The 16525-nt window shown below is 45.4% G+C and overlaps 3 protein-coding genes across 3 annotated transcripts in view; 2 read left to right on the top strand and 1 right to left on the bottom strand.

Annotated features, from left to right (window-relative positions):
• Nucleotides 1-13604: 13604 nt before the first annotated feature.
• Nucleotides 13605-14089, top strand: LOC146586475 (histone H4). The gene has a single exon (XM_085321230.1). It carries the CDS (start codon nucleotides 13623-13625, stop codon nucleotides 13932-13934), a length of 312 nt encoding a protein of 103 aa, XP_085177356.1. The 5' UTR covers nucleotides 13605-13622; the 3' UTR covers nucleotides 13935-14089.
• Nucleotides 14090-14930: 841 nt separating this feature from the next.
• On the bottom strand, nucleotides 14931-15486 carry LOC146586474 (histone H3). Its single transcript, XM_085321383.1, has one exon. The coding sequence runs from the start codon at nucleotides 15368-15370 to the stop codon at nucleotides 14960-14962; it is 411 nt and encodes a 136-aa protein (XP_085177509.1). The 5' UTR covers nucleotides 15371-15486; the 3' UTR covers nucleotides 14931-14959.
• Nucleotides 15487-16233: 747 nt separating this feature from the next.
• The window catches only part of LOC146586473 (uncharacterized), a 4211-nt gene continuing 3919 nt past the window's right edge, over nucleotides 16234-16525 (top strand). Inside the window, exon 1 of the mRNA XM_085321306.1 lies at nucleotides 16234-16519. Within this exon, the coding sequence (XP_085177432.1) occupies nucleotides 16261-16519 (259 nt within the window). The 5' untranslated portion in view covers nucleotides 16234-16260. The remainder of the gene's footprint in view (nucleotides 16520-16525) is intronic.

The raw sequence follows: 16525 nt of genomic DNA, 5'->3' as shown, positions 1-16525 counted from the left end.
CGAAGAAGTGGCTCTTGGCCACTTTCTTGACAGCAGGCTTCTTGGCTTTCTTAGGACTCTTCTTTGCTGCYGCCACCTTCTTGGTGGCACTCATGGGTTTCTTAAAAGCTGATTTAAAGSCTGATTTCTTGGGTTTGGCTGCCAGTGCCTACTTAACTGCGCTTTTTTTTCCCCCCCCTCACTTCCAGGCTTTTTGTTAAGCTGAAAAGAGCCAGAGGCACGAGTGCCCTTGGTCTGCACCAAGGTACTCTTGCTGACAAGGCTCTTGAGCCTCAGCTTGATGCAGCTGTTGTTGTTTTTTGATCATCTCTGTGATGCTGGTTCCTGAGGGCTTGTGGGCTTTGGAACCACCTGCCACCTTCTTTAGCTTCTTGGTGGTGGCCTTGCCTGGGGCYGCAGCCACTACTGAAGAGGCAGGAGCAGTTTCCAACATTGTTGCAAAAGCGTTTTGAAACTGGAAAGGGGGGAGGTGTTTGGGAAAAAAAAAGTAATAAAGAGAGGTCAATGAGAGGCCGRTGTTTATAGGGAGGAGCATCTTCASGACTGATTCCTCAGGGRGCCTGCAGCTCTGGAAGGGAGTGAAGATGGCTCTYCCCTCTGTTTTTTTCGTGACTGACTTTTTATATTTTGCACTGTATCATACAACTCCTATCTTGTTTTGTGAGGCAAGTTAAGATGAAGCAAGATGTTTTCATTCGTAAGTGTTTTATGTGGACAAAACCACATTACTGCATGAGGGGGAGCCAGGAATGCCCCAGTCCAGAATCCGAATGAGACTCCCACCAAAGGGTGGGAGGAGCGGGTCTTTTTGTCATTTAAAATTGCATCTGGAGAATTAAGATTGGGAAAACAGCTCTTTCCTGTTCTTCGCAGTTTCCCTCTCAAAAGGAAGAGGCGTGAGTCATTTTATGGCAATGCTTTAACTAACAATCCACCTCAAAGAGACAGAGGTAACACAAGACTGCTGCACAGAAGAGTCTCTTGCAAACCCGATGAGAACTGGGAGGTTGTTTTCAAAGAGTTCTTCTTACACTGTTTGCATTTTTATTTCAGAAGTGGTAAACGATGATTTTTTTTTCTTTTACCAGTCCACACTTTTTCAAATAGTGTTACCTATTGACTACTATAGAAAGCTGGACTTTGAAACTGTTAACTGTAGGACTTCATCAGTAGCCATGCTGAAATTCAAAGCTAGGAACCACCAGAGAACTATTTTTAAAACAATGAAGGTGGGTTTGTTTGCTAGCTAGTTTGGTTTTAAGAGGCTCAGATTTGTTTATATAGTATGTTCAACAGCRCAACCTTCTGTTCATAGATATTTAACATTGGCAGAAGTAAAATGTATTGAGTGAGTCTGAAGCAGACCTTAATTTGTTGAAGCTTTTGATTGGACCGTTTGAAAAAACGACACCTTGAAACAGTTGCCGCTAGGTCTCAGTTTTGGCCTCCTGAGTTTCATTTTGCACTCAGAAGTAGGATGCAGGGGATAAGGGGGGGGGGGGAGGGGGGGGGGGGGAAGGAGGAGAAGCAGCACTTCTCACTTTTCAAAATCAACCCCCACACTGAAGTATCAGAGAAGGTGTCCTCTCTATTTTACCTCTCTTAGAAACAAGGATAGACATTTTTCCTCACTAGTGTTCCAAACATCACTCCAGAACAGAAGTATTCTAGCATCTCATTTTCAAATGAAACATGAGTAGATTTACATCTAGTCTAAAGTAGAATTTTCACTGYTGTCTTCACTGGAAACAAATTACACGAACTCATGGTAATTCACCTACCCAAGTATTTTCTTGTTTTCTGCCTCTCCAGCCATGTCCGTCCCTTGAAAAAGTGCAGATAAATAGCCTGGTTTCCTTTCATAGCAGCTTGTGACTGATGTTCCATTTTCTATGCCACCAATAGTATATTCATGCCTACTTTTTTTCTTTTTATATTTATTTCAGGAAAACAGAAACAAAAACTGTAAATGCTAAAAYCTCTTATTCTTCAGCTGAAACATAACTGGAATATTTCACTACTATTGTTATAAATAGTTCTCTTCCTTGTTTTTCTGACTAGCTGCCTGCATTTGGTGCAGAAAGACAATAGATGGAAAGCTTTAAATTTTAGAACTATCTCAAGTATTGGTGGTCCTGAAAAAGTATTTAGTGTCATAGAGATCCCTGCAAGATGTATGCCTTTGCTTTAAAGCACTAGCTACAGCATACATGTTGCAGACTCTYGGTTAGCCTGGTTAATTAAGGCTGCAGTATTCTAGATCATATTTCTTAGAATGGTGTTATTGAAGTTGTTTAGTTCATGGACCACTGTTCTTCCATAAGGCATTTGAAGATAATATGTAAGATGATATCTAAAAAGAAATATGGTACACATAATTACACAAGCATTCTCAAGTCTACAGGCTAATAAGTAACAACTGGAACAACTGGACATTCAGATTTTAGTTAACTTTATCATAGTGACTACACTATATGAAAAGTCTTTGAAAATTCCTCAAAACAACTCACTATTCTTTTTTCTTGAAAAAGACTGCATTTGATTGCAGTGTAACAGAACTTGTGCTTGAACAGCTACAGAATGTTATTCATGCTCTCTAGGCACCAAGTAGTCTTGCAGAGTTCTAGAGGAAAGTCCTTTTTTTTTTTTTTTGCCAGCCTTTTACAAGCAGAGGTTGCTTTAGTCTACAACAGTTGCTAAACAGGAAGGCAAGTTACAGCATTTGCCTAGGCCAACAAAAATGAATGGAATGAATTGTCTGTTGCATCCATGAACTTATGGGCTGTTCTGCATAAAACTTATTTGAATATTGTTACCATAAAATCAGGCCCAAGTAAAACTCCCCTAAAACTTAATTTGAAGTTTTAGAAAGCTGGCATTCTTCATTGCAGCACTGGATGCATGGGGAATCGTTCCTCCTGATGTGTCGTACTAAAAAAAGCTTTTATCACTGTATCGTCCACATACTCATTAGATTTCCTGGAATCATTTTACATATTCATACCATTTCCTGGGACTAATTATAATAGTCACATTGTAATTATGCCTGYGCGTTGAGTGTTTTGGGGGTCTTCTGTGGGGGTCTTTGGTGGTCTTCAGGAGTCGCTCGAGTATCCTTTGGTCGAACTTTTCTGAGAGCATGCATAGTTACTGCAGTTATTGCTGGTTTCTTGCAGTTACCCAGCTGTTAGCACCTTCCAGGACAGGATGATCCCTTTTTATCAGTCTTTTAGCTCTTCTTCAAGGACATAGCCATAGGTTTTGCTAACTTTCTTATCTCGTAGTTCTTTTCTCTACCTGGAAGATTCCTTTTCACAAAACACACACTGTCTAGTTGTAAATTTTGCTAACTTCCTTATCTCTTAGCTCTTTTTCCTGATTCCCAGATTCTTTTTCACACTTTTTCACTGTCTTCACACTATCRAGTAAAGTATATGAAATAATCATTAAAGGCAAGAATGGTATTTCTCCAAGGCCTACTGCATCAATATCCATGTGGTAAAGTGCAGATAAAGGTTAAACACAGAGGCCCCCCCCCCATAGATTACCTTTAAACACTTTCACTTAATTATTTAGTTCCTGTACTATTTTTTTCCATAACTATCTATAGCAAACCAGAAAGCAATCAAGTAGAAATATATCTTATAAATCTGGTACAATGTAGATAAACCTTTTGAATATACCATTCGTACATTCCTTTTCATATTCCCTTGAAAACAGTCCTGTTTAGACAGCAAAGTGGGGAGGAGTCATTTCTGTTAAGGTTTCTTTTTCTCTTAGATACATGGTACAAGATCAATTTAAACATCGGTAAACATGAAATAAACTCACGTGACTTCTTCCGTTCGCAATAAATTCGGAGACACCGGTATTCACATTCAGGAAATGGAAATTCAGCTTGAACTTTGAAAGCTAATTATGTTATAGCTGCAGAAATGCAGCGGAAACCTGCATTTGCAGGTGGCAAGAGACGCTCGGTGTCTCTTTAACACTCAACAGAATAAAGCACTGTTATAAACCGCAGCTATTCCTTGTGCATCGTTCCCTATCCTTCGCATCGTCAGAGTCTCGCTACCGCTGGTGTTTTGCGGCTGACCCTTCGGGGCAAGCGGCTGCGTTTGGGGGCGCCGCCTTGCAGAGCCGGCGCCCCCGGGGCAGCGGGTCCCGCAGCCGCCGCGGAGGACACGGCTGGGCTGCGCCGCCGGCTCTGCGCTCGCTTCTCGCCAGTCCCGCCCGGGGAAGGAGCCTCTTCCCTCATTGCTTTTTCTCCCCACCACCACCTTTCTTCCTCCATTTACTTCCTCCTCCTCCCTCCCCCGCGTCGTTTGCATGCTGTTAATCTTCAAAAAGGGAGGTGAATCTGCTGCATGACGGTGCAATGAGTGCCTGGGCAGCCCGGCAGCGCAGCGGKAGGACGGTGTTAAAAACACCCTGTGCTCTGAATGCCTCTAATGTTTCCTGAATCAATCGTTGTTCTCATGTTTACTGYTTTTTTTCTTTTGGAGATAGGGGTGGGGAAATGTATCCTGTGGCTGCTGTGCAGGATAAACAACCAACGAGCGGGCAGGGTTATTTGTTTGCTTTATTGTAAAACATGATTTTGATTCTTTAGACTTGATGGCTGAAAGAGAAAACAAGGGACCAACTTGCTTGACAAACTGCTTCTGCAAAGAGCCAGACATCGTTAAAACATTTCCATCCTGTTCATTCAGCCCTACAAAACTTGATGCTTCACTACATAGTGCAGAAACAAACATACCGTATTAACTAGCCTGTCAGACAAACCTTTTCTTCTCCAGATGGCAGTTCTGTTTATCACCTCCTCAGGAATTTGAATGTACAAAATCTCTACACTCTGTGCAAATGAATGATATTGCTCTTCACCTATGGATAGGAAATTCAGATAGAAACCAAGCCTCTCCTCTTCCTACCAATGCTGAAGCTTTGTCCTGCCATGGAACTTTATCTGTTGCACCTTCAAATAGTTTGGAGCCTGGCGGCCTGCCTCTAAATCTACCTTTGGCTTTGTGAGAAAACCATGCTCATTACTGCACAGACCAGAGCCCAAAGCAATTTGGAATCCTGCCTCCCCAAAAAATGTTAAATTAATCAATTTGGGGGGAGGACCCTTTTTTGTTTGTTTGTTYGCTTACTTGCCTTTAAACTTAGGATAAAGCTGTGATCTTCAGCAACTGTATTTGAATGGTAGTTAACAACAGCAGGGACCAAGTTAGAAAGATTTTAAAGAGATGATAGAATTTAGCACCAATGTTATGAAATGTTTACAATTAAGCAAGCAACTGCATTCTCCAGAACTCATTTCTGTAGAGGACAGTAAGACAGCTGGACYCATTCTCATGTTTTCACTCATCACCTTCTGCTCTTCTCTTTTATGGGGGGGGGAGAGGAATAATAAATAAATAAATAAATAAAACTCATAAAGATAAGGAGTCTTCTTATTCAAAGAATCCTCCTCCAATGCTTAGACAGCTCTTCTGGCCTCAGTAACCCTTAGGCTGGTAACTAACATTATATATTAGGTTTGATCTTATTAAACTTGAAAGAGTTAGCCATTGCCTTTCAAGATAGATATGTAAGGACAGCTTCATGCTCTTTTCCCCTTTATTCCCCCCCCCCCCAAGACAGCAGCACTTAATTACCTCATGCCTCTAGTGGTTCTGTTGTCCCCTCACTGCAGATATTTAACAGGCCACGGGTGTCCTATGTCACAATACTGGCCATGGCACAGAGGTACCTTAGAGGTAGCTGTGTCTTCTTCACAGTTTGGCTTGACCTGTCCCTCACAGTAGTTTGAGTTAGAAATTTGTCACATCTGTTTTTCTCATGATGCTTTAGAGAACTGTCCTTGAGATTTTGAGGAGCAAGTGGGGAAAGTAGTGAACCACAGGGGCTGCCAAGGCACTTACACTCCTTCTCCTGGACGGAGAATGAATAGGATGGATAGCAACAAAAGCAATAGTGAATCCAGTCCTAGGTACTTAACTGTGTGTTTATAAACTACTAACCACCACAGAACCTTGCAGCCTCATCAGAGCATCTCTAAAGCTCATTTAGGTGCAGATGATTTCAACCAAAAAATTCTTGTTAGAAGTGTGCACACGTTTATGTGTAGGCATGCACATATAGCATACTGGAGATGTTAAAGGGTGGTATTATACAGAACAACATGAACTGAACAAAATATTCATTATCAAGGTAATATCAACAAGAGGAGACTATTTAATTACTACATGCAGGAAAGCAGAAAATCAGTCATTACCTTGTAAAAGACTTATAACTTCCTCAAACTTTTTTGTGTTTTGGAGGATTTTTTCTGGTTTCATAGAATCATAGAATCGGTAAGGTTGTGTATCTGTACTAGGTGATACTTGGTGGGAATGGTCCCTGTTGTAACTTTTGTATCTGTACTACCTGATACTTGRTGGGACTGGTCTGTGTTGTAACTTTTAGGTGCCTAGAACAATACCGCTGTGTTAAGCAGAATACAAATAAGTAACTAACAAGGTCTTGGAAATCTGTGAGAAAGAAGAGTGGTTGGTTACATATAGATCCTGTGGCTTCCAGCCACTGAATCACCATGAGAAGCAGTCAACATGAAGGTCAGAAGTTGAAGAGTAATGAAATAGCAACCCCCAAAGTCAATGTGGCCCCCAAAATAAGTCTGCACGCGTGCGCAGTATCATAGCCCGRTTATGCAACCAGGGCAGAGTTGGGCTAGACTCCCTGCACTTGTTGGCCCCATGTGCCGGGACTCCTACCTACGGTGAATAACCATAAATACCGGAATTTTTCTGAAGGAGGGGGAGGTTGCTACACAACAGAGGACCACGTTGCCTCCCYGGGGACGCCCAAAAAGATTGTGCCTACCGACTCTCTCTCATCATGCAGATGATCGGGACAAGCGTTGGAGTGGCCCTTCTCGAGATTACCAACGGGTCGGTCTGTTTGTAAGTATTTGCTAATAAACTGCTTGCTGCTGAGGAGTGTTTGTGTGTGTGTGAGTTTGTGYTGGCTTGCCAAACTGGACGTTTGGTCCCCAGTAATCTAACTAGAACAGGTTGGAAGGTACCTCTGGAGGTCCATCTGGAGTCTGGAGTTTCCATCTGAACTACCCCTTGCACACCTCTGTGAGTGTGGAAATAGCCAGCAAGGGCTACTGAGGCCTACTGAGTAAACACACTCAGGCATGAAAAGGTAACAGGCTTAAGTATGAGTAAAATGAAAAAGAGAGAGAGAGAGAGAGAGAGAGAGAGAGAGAGAGAGAGAGAGAGAGAGAGAGAGAGAGAAGAGAGAGAGAGAGAGAGAAAGGGGAGGGGGGGGGAAACAGAGGAACTGGTTACCTGTTAGAACAAGTTGTCACATGTTGCGACTTGTTACATATTGCCTCCACTGTTGCACGTTTACCTCCTGGCTACGTGTTTCCTCCAGGGCAACACACTGCCACTGCAGGCAACTATTAAGGTAGAAGAGCAGAGGAGAATTTTAGCAATGTTTCTGGAGCTGTCAGAGCAGCCCCCATCCCAGCTGTGCAGAGGCTCCAGGTGGCWCCTGTTTCTGGGCTTAGGTCCTGCCTCTACACAGAATAAAGCAGCTCTGGATGCAACAGTGGTGACCTCCAGCATGAGGCCAAGACAAGTTCAGAGACTCAAGGCAAGTTCACACCTTGGTGAAACCCTTGGAAACCTTCCTGTGTGTGATGCAGACAGACCCAGAGGGGAGGAGCCGGTTCTGCTGCCGGGCCCATCAGGTCAGTCCATCAGCTGAATGTGAGTGGGGAGTTGGACTGTGCTGACTAAATCAAGAGTGTAATTAAAAGATTCAATGCATTTGGAGTAAATTTCTCTGTAGGGATGGTTGTACAGGATAGAATAAATGAGGTTCTTTGATTAATAATTTGTTTAATCCAGTGTGGTATCAACCACAGTAACAGTAGTCATATTCATATATAGTTACTCTGGTATTGTTGGGTTTTTTTGACTTTGTTTTTACAAACTGTAGTCCCTAGGAGTTCATAATCCTTCTAAATCTGTACAGTAGGTCTATCTGCATACACATTGTGCTGAGCAGATCAGAGGGATTGTTCATTTTTAAGTAGAAGCAAATGGCTCCCTTATAGGAATGAAATTTTTGTCATGGATCTGAAAGGATAGACTTGGTCCACAGCTTGGACAGTTATCACTAGCCTCTGGTTGAGAGGACAGGATGAGGCAGACTGTGATCACACCACGGGCATGTAGCACTGGATAGCTTTGGGAGCTAGCACCAGCACGTTCCACAGAGTGCTGCAGACTTTGCACAATCCAACCCCAGCATTGCTCTGATTCCTAAGGTAAAGCAGTCACGTGTGAATACCCCCCCTCAAAAAAAAAAAAAAAAAAAAAAAAGCCTGAGTTCACTTGATGATGGTATGCCTCATCAGATGTATTGGAAACACTGGTTGCTGAGAGGCTCTGAACAGTAGAGTTTGAGAACTTGCCAAAAGACGACGTAAAATATAAAAGAGTTATTCAAAAAAAATGGCACTGTCAGAATCACAAACTTCATTTTGGAACCCCTTAACTTGGAAAACTGGCAATAACCTAGGTAGATGTCCTTAAAGAGAACTATTTTGCTGAAAGGATAGCATCTTTGTAAAATATTTGACAAAGGAAAACCTTTCTCTGGTGGGAAGCTAGCTCCTAGAGTGAAGTTTCTAGGAGACCACCTTTTTGGTGAGCTCATTACAACGGCTGGCTCCAACCAGGTTAGAGTAGCTGTTGTACATAATGGAGCATTGCAYCACATTTTCTTCTTTGTATGAGCATCCTATTCCCTAGAGGGAAAAAAAAATCCCATCAGGTGAATGGACTCCTCCATAAATTTGCCATATTCTGCSTTCCTGTAAGCATCAAAAACCTTTCTAAACATGTAGAATCTTTACTCTCCTTTTTCTTTCAGCCTCCAGCTGATCGAGCTATTTCCTTGTAGTTCTGTTCCTACTTTCCAGGCCCTCCAGCATCACATCCCTGTGAGAAGCAGAGCTGGTAATGAGGAGAAAACATGGAGCAAAAGTGTGGCTTAATATTGGGGTACTTGGGACAGCAGACCTCAGGGCATTTGAGAGCACATTGCTTGTGTGGGAAGAATAAAAATTGAGAGGGTTTTGAAGAGCAGGTAGAGTTCAAGTCAATCAGAGACATGAGAGGACACCAAAAGGTTATTGCAACACTGGGGTCTGATGCAAAGTGGGGCACGGACCCTTTCCCAGCCTTTCTTCTCTGTGGCTGTGTGCTAGCTCACCTACTAGCTCCTTTAGATAACAACTAAATAAGTTCCTGCAAAACCCTCAAAAGCAAGTAGATCTCTGAAGAGAAAATGAGCTTTGCAACATACAGATGAAGTRTATGATATTTCAACAGCCGCCTCCTCTAAACGACGCCTTTGGGGAAGTTGAAGGGTATGAGCAAGAATAACAAGATGAGAGATCAGAGATTCAAAGTTGATGTAGAAGAGAAAAATAGCATTACAACTTGCTATGACTTACCTGAAGGAGAAAGATGAATAGAACTGCTCCCTSTCTCTCTTTGACCCTCTCCCAACCTCTTTCTTCTTTCCAAGGACTCCTGGCTGCTGCCCACATCAAGGGAGACATCTCAAGGCTCTTCCATCTAATGCTGTATGATCAGAGGAAAACTAAAACTCTTCACTCMCWYTRYAMYWYMWKRWRKTRYARWGKATCTGTACTACCTGATACTTGACGGGAATGGTCCCTGTTGTAACTTTTGTATCTGTACTACCTGATACTTGGTGAGAATGGTCTAGTGTTGTAACTTTTTAGTGCCTAGAACAATACCGCTGTGTTAAGCAGAATACAAATAAGTAACTAACAAGGTCTTGGAAATCTGTAAGAGAACAGTAGTTGRTTACATATAGATCCTGTGGCTTCCAGCCACTGAATCACTGAGAAGCAGTCAACATGAAGGTCAGAAGTTGAAGAGTAATGAAATAGCAACCCCAAAGTCAATGTGGCCCCCAAAATAAGTCTGCACGTGTGCGCAGTATCATAGCCCGGTTATGCAACCAGGGCAGAGTTGGGCTAGACTCCCCGCACTTGTTGGCCCCATGTGCCAGGACTCCTGCCTACCGCAAATAATCATAAATACCGGAATTTTTCTGAAGGAGGGGGAGGCTGCTACACAACAGAGGACCATGTTGCCTCCCTGGGGACGCCCAAAAAGATTGTGCCTGCCGACTCTCTCTCATCATGCAGATGATCGGGACAAGCATTGGAGTGGTCTTTCTCGAGATTACCAACGGGTCGGTCTGTAAGTATTTACTAATAAATTGCTTGCTACTGAAGAGTGTGTGTGTGTGAGTGTGTGTGCGAGAGAGAGAGAGAGAGAGTGTGTGTGTGCTGGCTTGCCAAACCGGATGTTTGCCCCCCCCCCGGGGAATCTAACTAGAATATACGGAAAAAAGCTGCATTGTAAAAATGATTCATAGATAGCTCATTGCTTAATACGTACTTGTTAGTTCTGGAAGTAATCAATGTTAATGGGCCACTAGGAGTGAAGAGTGAACACTGGGCCACAGAACAAGAGCAAATCAAGAYGACACTTCAGAAAAAGAAGCTTTACTCTGGGATTCAGTAAATTCAAATTGCTCTACACACTCTCCTGCTTTTCCAGGATATGGAAACATCTGAACTCCTATAAATACATGCCAAGATGAAGATTTCTCCTTTTGTTTAATTTTATCTTCCTTGAGGAGCTCTATAAGAGCTCAATAGTATGTAGATTGTTATTTCATACCTAGAGCTGCTCACAAAGCAGTTAGAAACACACACACATTATGTTTAAATAAAAACAGTAAAAATAACATTTATGTAGTCTGGTATGCAGAAGGATACATAGATAAATGTAACTTGACATTAAAAATCATGAAATGTAGGACTATTTTCCTCAAATCACCCAAGCACAAAAACATAATAGAGCAATCAATTCTTCATACTAGAATATTACTGTCATAGCTACAAAGAGTTGATGTTAAAACATTCATAGTAAGAATTTAGGYTTCCAAATACATGTCTTTTAACACCTTTGAAGTTAAGACACTGCTTAGGGCAGGGACAATTTATGTCRTTAGCTGTTTTGGTTCCTCAGTTGGGTTGTCACACTTCTAAAAAGTCACAGACAAGAAACAAAGATTTTTTTAAAAAATTAAGGAAATGTTAATATCCAAAGGATTAAGAAAATATTAAGCAAAAACAGATAGAGTTTAGATTTCATGAAGAAAAAGTGTTTAAGCACACAGTATATGCCACAAAAAGAGTCTGAACGAAAAAGGAAGTGAAGAATAGGTGATGAAATAGACAGAAATTTTTAACAAAGTACTAATCTACATTTAAACACACTAGGGAAGTGAATATGGTAGCTTGTAAAGTGGAATATATATTCCCACTAACCACCTAAAGATAGTGAACTAGTTTGTATTAAATATCTACAAAAAATATAACACCCGAACAATTCAAAGTCCTTAAGAGAAAAGAAAGCAAAACAATAAAAAAGATGTACAAAAAAGTTACATTTTTTTAAGAGGGTACAATGACAAGGGAAGAGTATTTCTTTTAGCAGTCTTGAACAGAAGAGGTCATTTGAATCTAGACAAATTTAGGAAAACACACACCTACTAGTATCAGTAAAAAGTTACATGATACTTAATAGTGGCGGATCAGCTCCTGATGTGGAGAAATAATGGGCAAGGAACAATACACTTTAAAAGAAGAAGTTTTATGAAGACTTCCATTCTAATATATTCATATTTTAACCAATAAATAGAGGAGAAAAAAATACAGAATGTGATTTTTTTGTCTTCTGTTTTCAAAGCTTTTTACTCCATCCAGAATTTCAAATTACTTTTAGATTATAGTAAATATAATAGCCCATATAACCTCAAGGACATCACAGAACTCCTGAACAAAAAGATTCAAAAAACTTTAGGGGATGTTTGAATAACTGATTCAAACTTGGTGTAACAAAAAGGACACAGTTATTGCTGCTTCCCACAGTACTCCTACACTAGAACTTAAGAGTATCRGAACTGAGAAGCCAAGTGTTGGCTAATCTATACTTAAGATAATTAGTTTATGCAGCGAACATAGCAGTCACCTTTACTCATAAAGACATTTTACTCTATCTTGCATATTTGATTTATTCAGCTTTAATTTAGTGCCAGTAAAATAGGGTATTTGGTTCTTACGAGAAAAATAACTGAATTGCAAACCGCTATTGTACAAAGCCACTGCAATCCTTAGGTAAGCACAGGGGCTTCATCTGTGCCCACAGCTCCATGAAGGCTGCTATGAGAAGGTAAACAGCTCCTGGCTGTTGCTGTGGCCCTAAACCTCGTGATATTAATAAGGACAAACATAAACTCTACAAAGTAAGAAATCTGTGTAACAAATAAGATTTGTGAAGCCAGAGGACTAATACATCCTGAATTAARTAGCATATATWTTTGAAGGATAAAAATAGGGGGAAGAGGAAAAAGAAAAAAAATATTTAAATGAAAAAGGGTGTAAAAATGAGCAAGAATTTAATAAAAATACAACATTTTGAAGAGAGGGGGTTGTGAAATTCGTATCCAAAACCTGCTCAGGCACGAGTAGGCACCCATTAGGAAAAGAGGGAAAAAAAAGAGGGACTTAACGAGGAGGGTGAAATAAAGTAAAACAATGGATATCAGTGTGCATATATATATATATATATATATATATATATAGTATTGCAACTATAACTAACCAGCCTTGACTAAAAAAGGAAGTCTAGAAAAGATGATGAGTTGTGTGTTATTATTAAATATTAATAACAAATTTAAACACAGAAGACGAAGGAGGGAAGGGGAAAAAATAACCTGCGAGTACAGGTAGGCGATGCGATGCCAGCCTTTAGCAACGCCAGAGCCCCAGGAGACACTCTGCAGCCCCGCGCCGTGAGGCAGGCGGGCAGCGCCCCCAGGAAACCAACGGCCCAAAGCAAAACGGCTTAGGAAGAATCAAAGGAGACGCCTGCAACTGCTCACGGTAGCAGCACCTACAAGAAACGACCATAAGCGAGAACAAGTTACCGTAGAGCGAAGCACCGCGAGGCGATACCGCGTATTAGCCGAGGCACCGCTTCCTTCCCCCTGCCCCCCGCCAGAGCCTTTGTTTGAGCGACACGAAATGGCGGCGCGGGGAGGGGCGGGGCCGGGCCGCTCCGCGGGGGGCGGGGCAGAGGCGCTCCCGGCCGCGCGCCCCCATTGGCCAGATTTTGCTGCAGACTAGCGACCGGCGCCCAGGATAACGGCTGCCCCCCGCCCTCCCCCCCGACACACACACACACCCCAGCCCCGCCCCGCCCCGCCCCCTCTCGGTGGAGCCCGCGCGCGAACGACCCCCGGGAAGGAAGCGAGCGGACCGGCACGGGGGGAAGGGAGCGAGCGAGGGGGAGCGGACGAGGAGAAGAGCCCGCCCTTGGCCTGCCCCGCCGCCCCGCAGTCCCCAACCAGGTCGGACCGCAGGCAATATATAGCGGGCGCCGCTTCTCGCCACCAGCAGTCCGGCTCGAAAGCAGCGGTTCGGGATGTCTGGYAGAGGCAARGGCGGGAAGGGGCTCGGCAAGGGGGGCGCCAAGCGCCAYCGYAAGGTGCTGCGCGACAACATCCAGGGCATCACCAAGCCGGCCATCCGGCGCCTGGCGCGGCGCGGCGGCGTGAAGCGCATCTCGGGGCTCATCTACGAGGAGACGCGCGGCGTGCTCAAGGTGTTCCTGGAGAACGTGATCCGCGACGCCGTCACGTACACGGAGCACGCCAAGCGCAAGACGGTCACGGCCATGGACGTGGTGTACGCCCTGAAGCGCCAGGGTCGCACCCTCTACGGCTTCGGCGGTTAAGCTAGTGTCAGGAGCGGTCGCGCATCTACAACCCAAAGGCTCTTTTCAGAGCCACCCACGTTGTCGGTAGAAGAGCTTTAATCGCTGGCTAAGTGAAGAGCGTTTACGTTGCTGCGACCTGTGCTGTCTCGGGAAATTTGGGGGGGGGGGGGGGGGGGAGAGTAGAGCGGTTCAGCACAAGATTTGTTTCGCTTGTTTGCCCTGTACGTCTTCTAAAGGCAAGAGCTTCCAGTGAAGCAAAACTGCAGTGCCACCACGTGGAAGAGGAGGAGGTGGGGGCGACATCTCAGGCCTCCAGCTCTGCAGCAGAAGTTTCTGCGTCGAAGCACAGGGGTCCTGTCTGCTGCCTGCCCTCCGCCCAGGCCGTCTTTGAAAGCGGAGCGGAAGGGACAGGCAGGCGCGAAAAACAGGTACCCGGGCACAAGCGGCAGGCARAGCGGCGCAGTGCCGGAGCCAGCACCCCGCGGCACGGCGGCTTTGGAGAAGCGGGCTCACACGGCAGCCCCTGAACCGGCCGGACCTTTTCCTCCCGCGCTCTTTTCCGTACGCGGGGCGGGGCGCGGGCGGAGGGAGCAGGGAGGGAGGGGAGAGCAACGCCGCGAATACTTGCAGCGCCCTAGATACTGCTGGGGGGCCGGGCGGGGGGGAGGGGGGCGGAACAAGCGGCCAGCCCCGTGCCAACGCGCCATCTCCCCTCCTACCACTGACACGCTGCCTGGCCGGCCAGGCACCGCTCCCGACTCCGCTCCCCGCCACCGCGAGCCTTAACKGGGCAGCCCAGGCTCGCCAGGGCTGCAGGGGCGGGAAAAGGCGGAATTTGGGCGGGCGGGCGCCTGAGATACCAGCAGTAAGTGCTGCTGCAAGTGCGTTGCTGAGACGCTGCCAGCACCGAAGCCCACGCCCGGCACGAACCCTCAGCCTGTCTAAGAGCAGAGATGACAGCTCTCCTCAGTGCCCGTGTGGTGGCTCTTAAAAGAGCCTTTGGGTTGGGCGGTCGCAAAGSGGCGCCGGCTCCGGCAGGAGCCTCAGGCGCGCTCGCCRCGGATGCGGCGGGCCAGCTGGATGTCCTTGGGCATGATGGTGACGCGCTTGGCGTGGATGGCGCACAGGTTGGTGTCCTCGAAGAGCCCCACCAGGTAGGCCTCGCTCGCCTCCTGCAGCGCCATGACGGCCGAGCTCTGGAAGCGCAGGTCCGTCTTGAAGTCCTGCGCGATCTCGCGCACCAGGCGCTGGAAGGGCAGCTTGCGGATCAGCAGCTCCGTGGACTTCTGGTAGCGCCGGATCTCGCGCAGCGCCACCGTGCCGGGCCGGTAGCGGTGCGGCTTCTTCACGCCGCCCGTGGCCGGCGCGCTCTTGCGGGCCGCCTTGGTGGCCAGCTGCTTGCGYGGCGCCTTCCCGCCCGTCGACTTCCGCGCCGTCTGCTTCGTGCGCGCCATTGTTAAGTTTCCTGCTTTACAACAAGCAAAGACTACACAAAGAAAAACGAAACTTGGGCGCGCCTCTGACCCCTATTTATAGCACTCCGCTTCTTTTCGATTGGTTGATCGAAAGCGCCGCTCTCATTGGGCCGATTTGAAATACCCGCGTTAACTCGATGAGCTCCGACTCTTCACTAGCTTTGTCAGGCAAGCACTCTTTTCATCGTCTTCCTTCGAACCCATCTTTACATGATTTAATGATTATATAACGATTCCTTAAGTAGTTGCCTTGGGCTTTGGTACACAATTTTGTTTTCGGTATAATATCACTTTTACAAGATAGTAGTGTTTCATGTATTGAACAACTTCTTTAAGTGTTTTATAAAACTAAAATGTAACTAAAGCAAATACAGCTTATATTCAGGTGAACAAGAGCAGCAATTAACATGTTAGAACAGTTAACTTACAACAATGTAAAAAACCCCGCTTTTTTACGTTTCCAAGAAAAATTATTTTATTGTATTCTGTATTCCGGACCTTAAAGAATACAAGAAAGAATTATGTGTGACTACTTAAAGATGTGGACGCTCTACTATATCTCAGTGCATTAATTCACTCATGAAGCAAACAAAAAAAAGTAAGAAATTACTGCAAAGTTAAGCATTCAATTCTCTCTCACACACACACCCCCCTTTTTAAATAAGATGGGAGAAAATGTCTGCAACGCCCAGCTGGAGCAGACAGGGCAGTAAGGAGCSTGGGGCTAGGGCGGGGGGTGGAGATTGTTTCGGATCGGCCAATGAGATTCGTCCTTCACCATAGCCCAATGGAGGGGGAGGCGCAGGGCTATAAGTAGGAGCCGCCACCGGGTTTTCCTTTTTCTTGTTCGAACAACTGCAAGCAGAAAAATGGCGCGCACGAAGCAGACGGCGCGGAAGTCGACGGGCGGGAAGGCGCCGCGCAAGCAGCTGGCCACCAAGGCGGCCCGCAAGAGCGCGCCGGCCACGGGCGGCGTGAAGAAGCCGCACCGCTACCGGCCCGGCACGGTGGCGCTGCGCGAGATCCGGCGCTACCAGAAGTCCACGGAGCTGCTGATCCGCAAGCTGCCCTTCCAGCGCCTGGTGCGCGAGATCGCGCAGGACTTCAAGACGGACCTGCGCTTCCAGAGCTCGG

Source organism: Rhea americana, unplaced genomic scaffold (assembly GCF_003343005.1).
Source record: "Rhea americana isolate MKP2758 unplaced genomic scaffold, rheAme1 scaffold_69, whole genome shotgun sequence".
NCBI classification, from domain to species: Eukaryota; Metazoa; Chordata; class Aves; order Rheiformes; family Rheidae; genus Rhea; species Rhea americana.
This window is presented reverse-complemented; position numbering and strand designations above follow the sequence as displayed.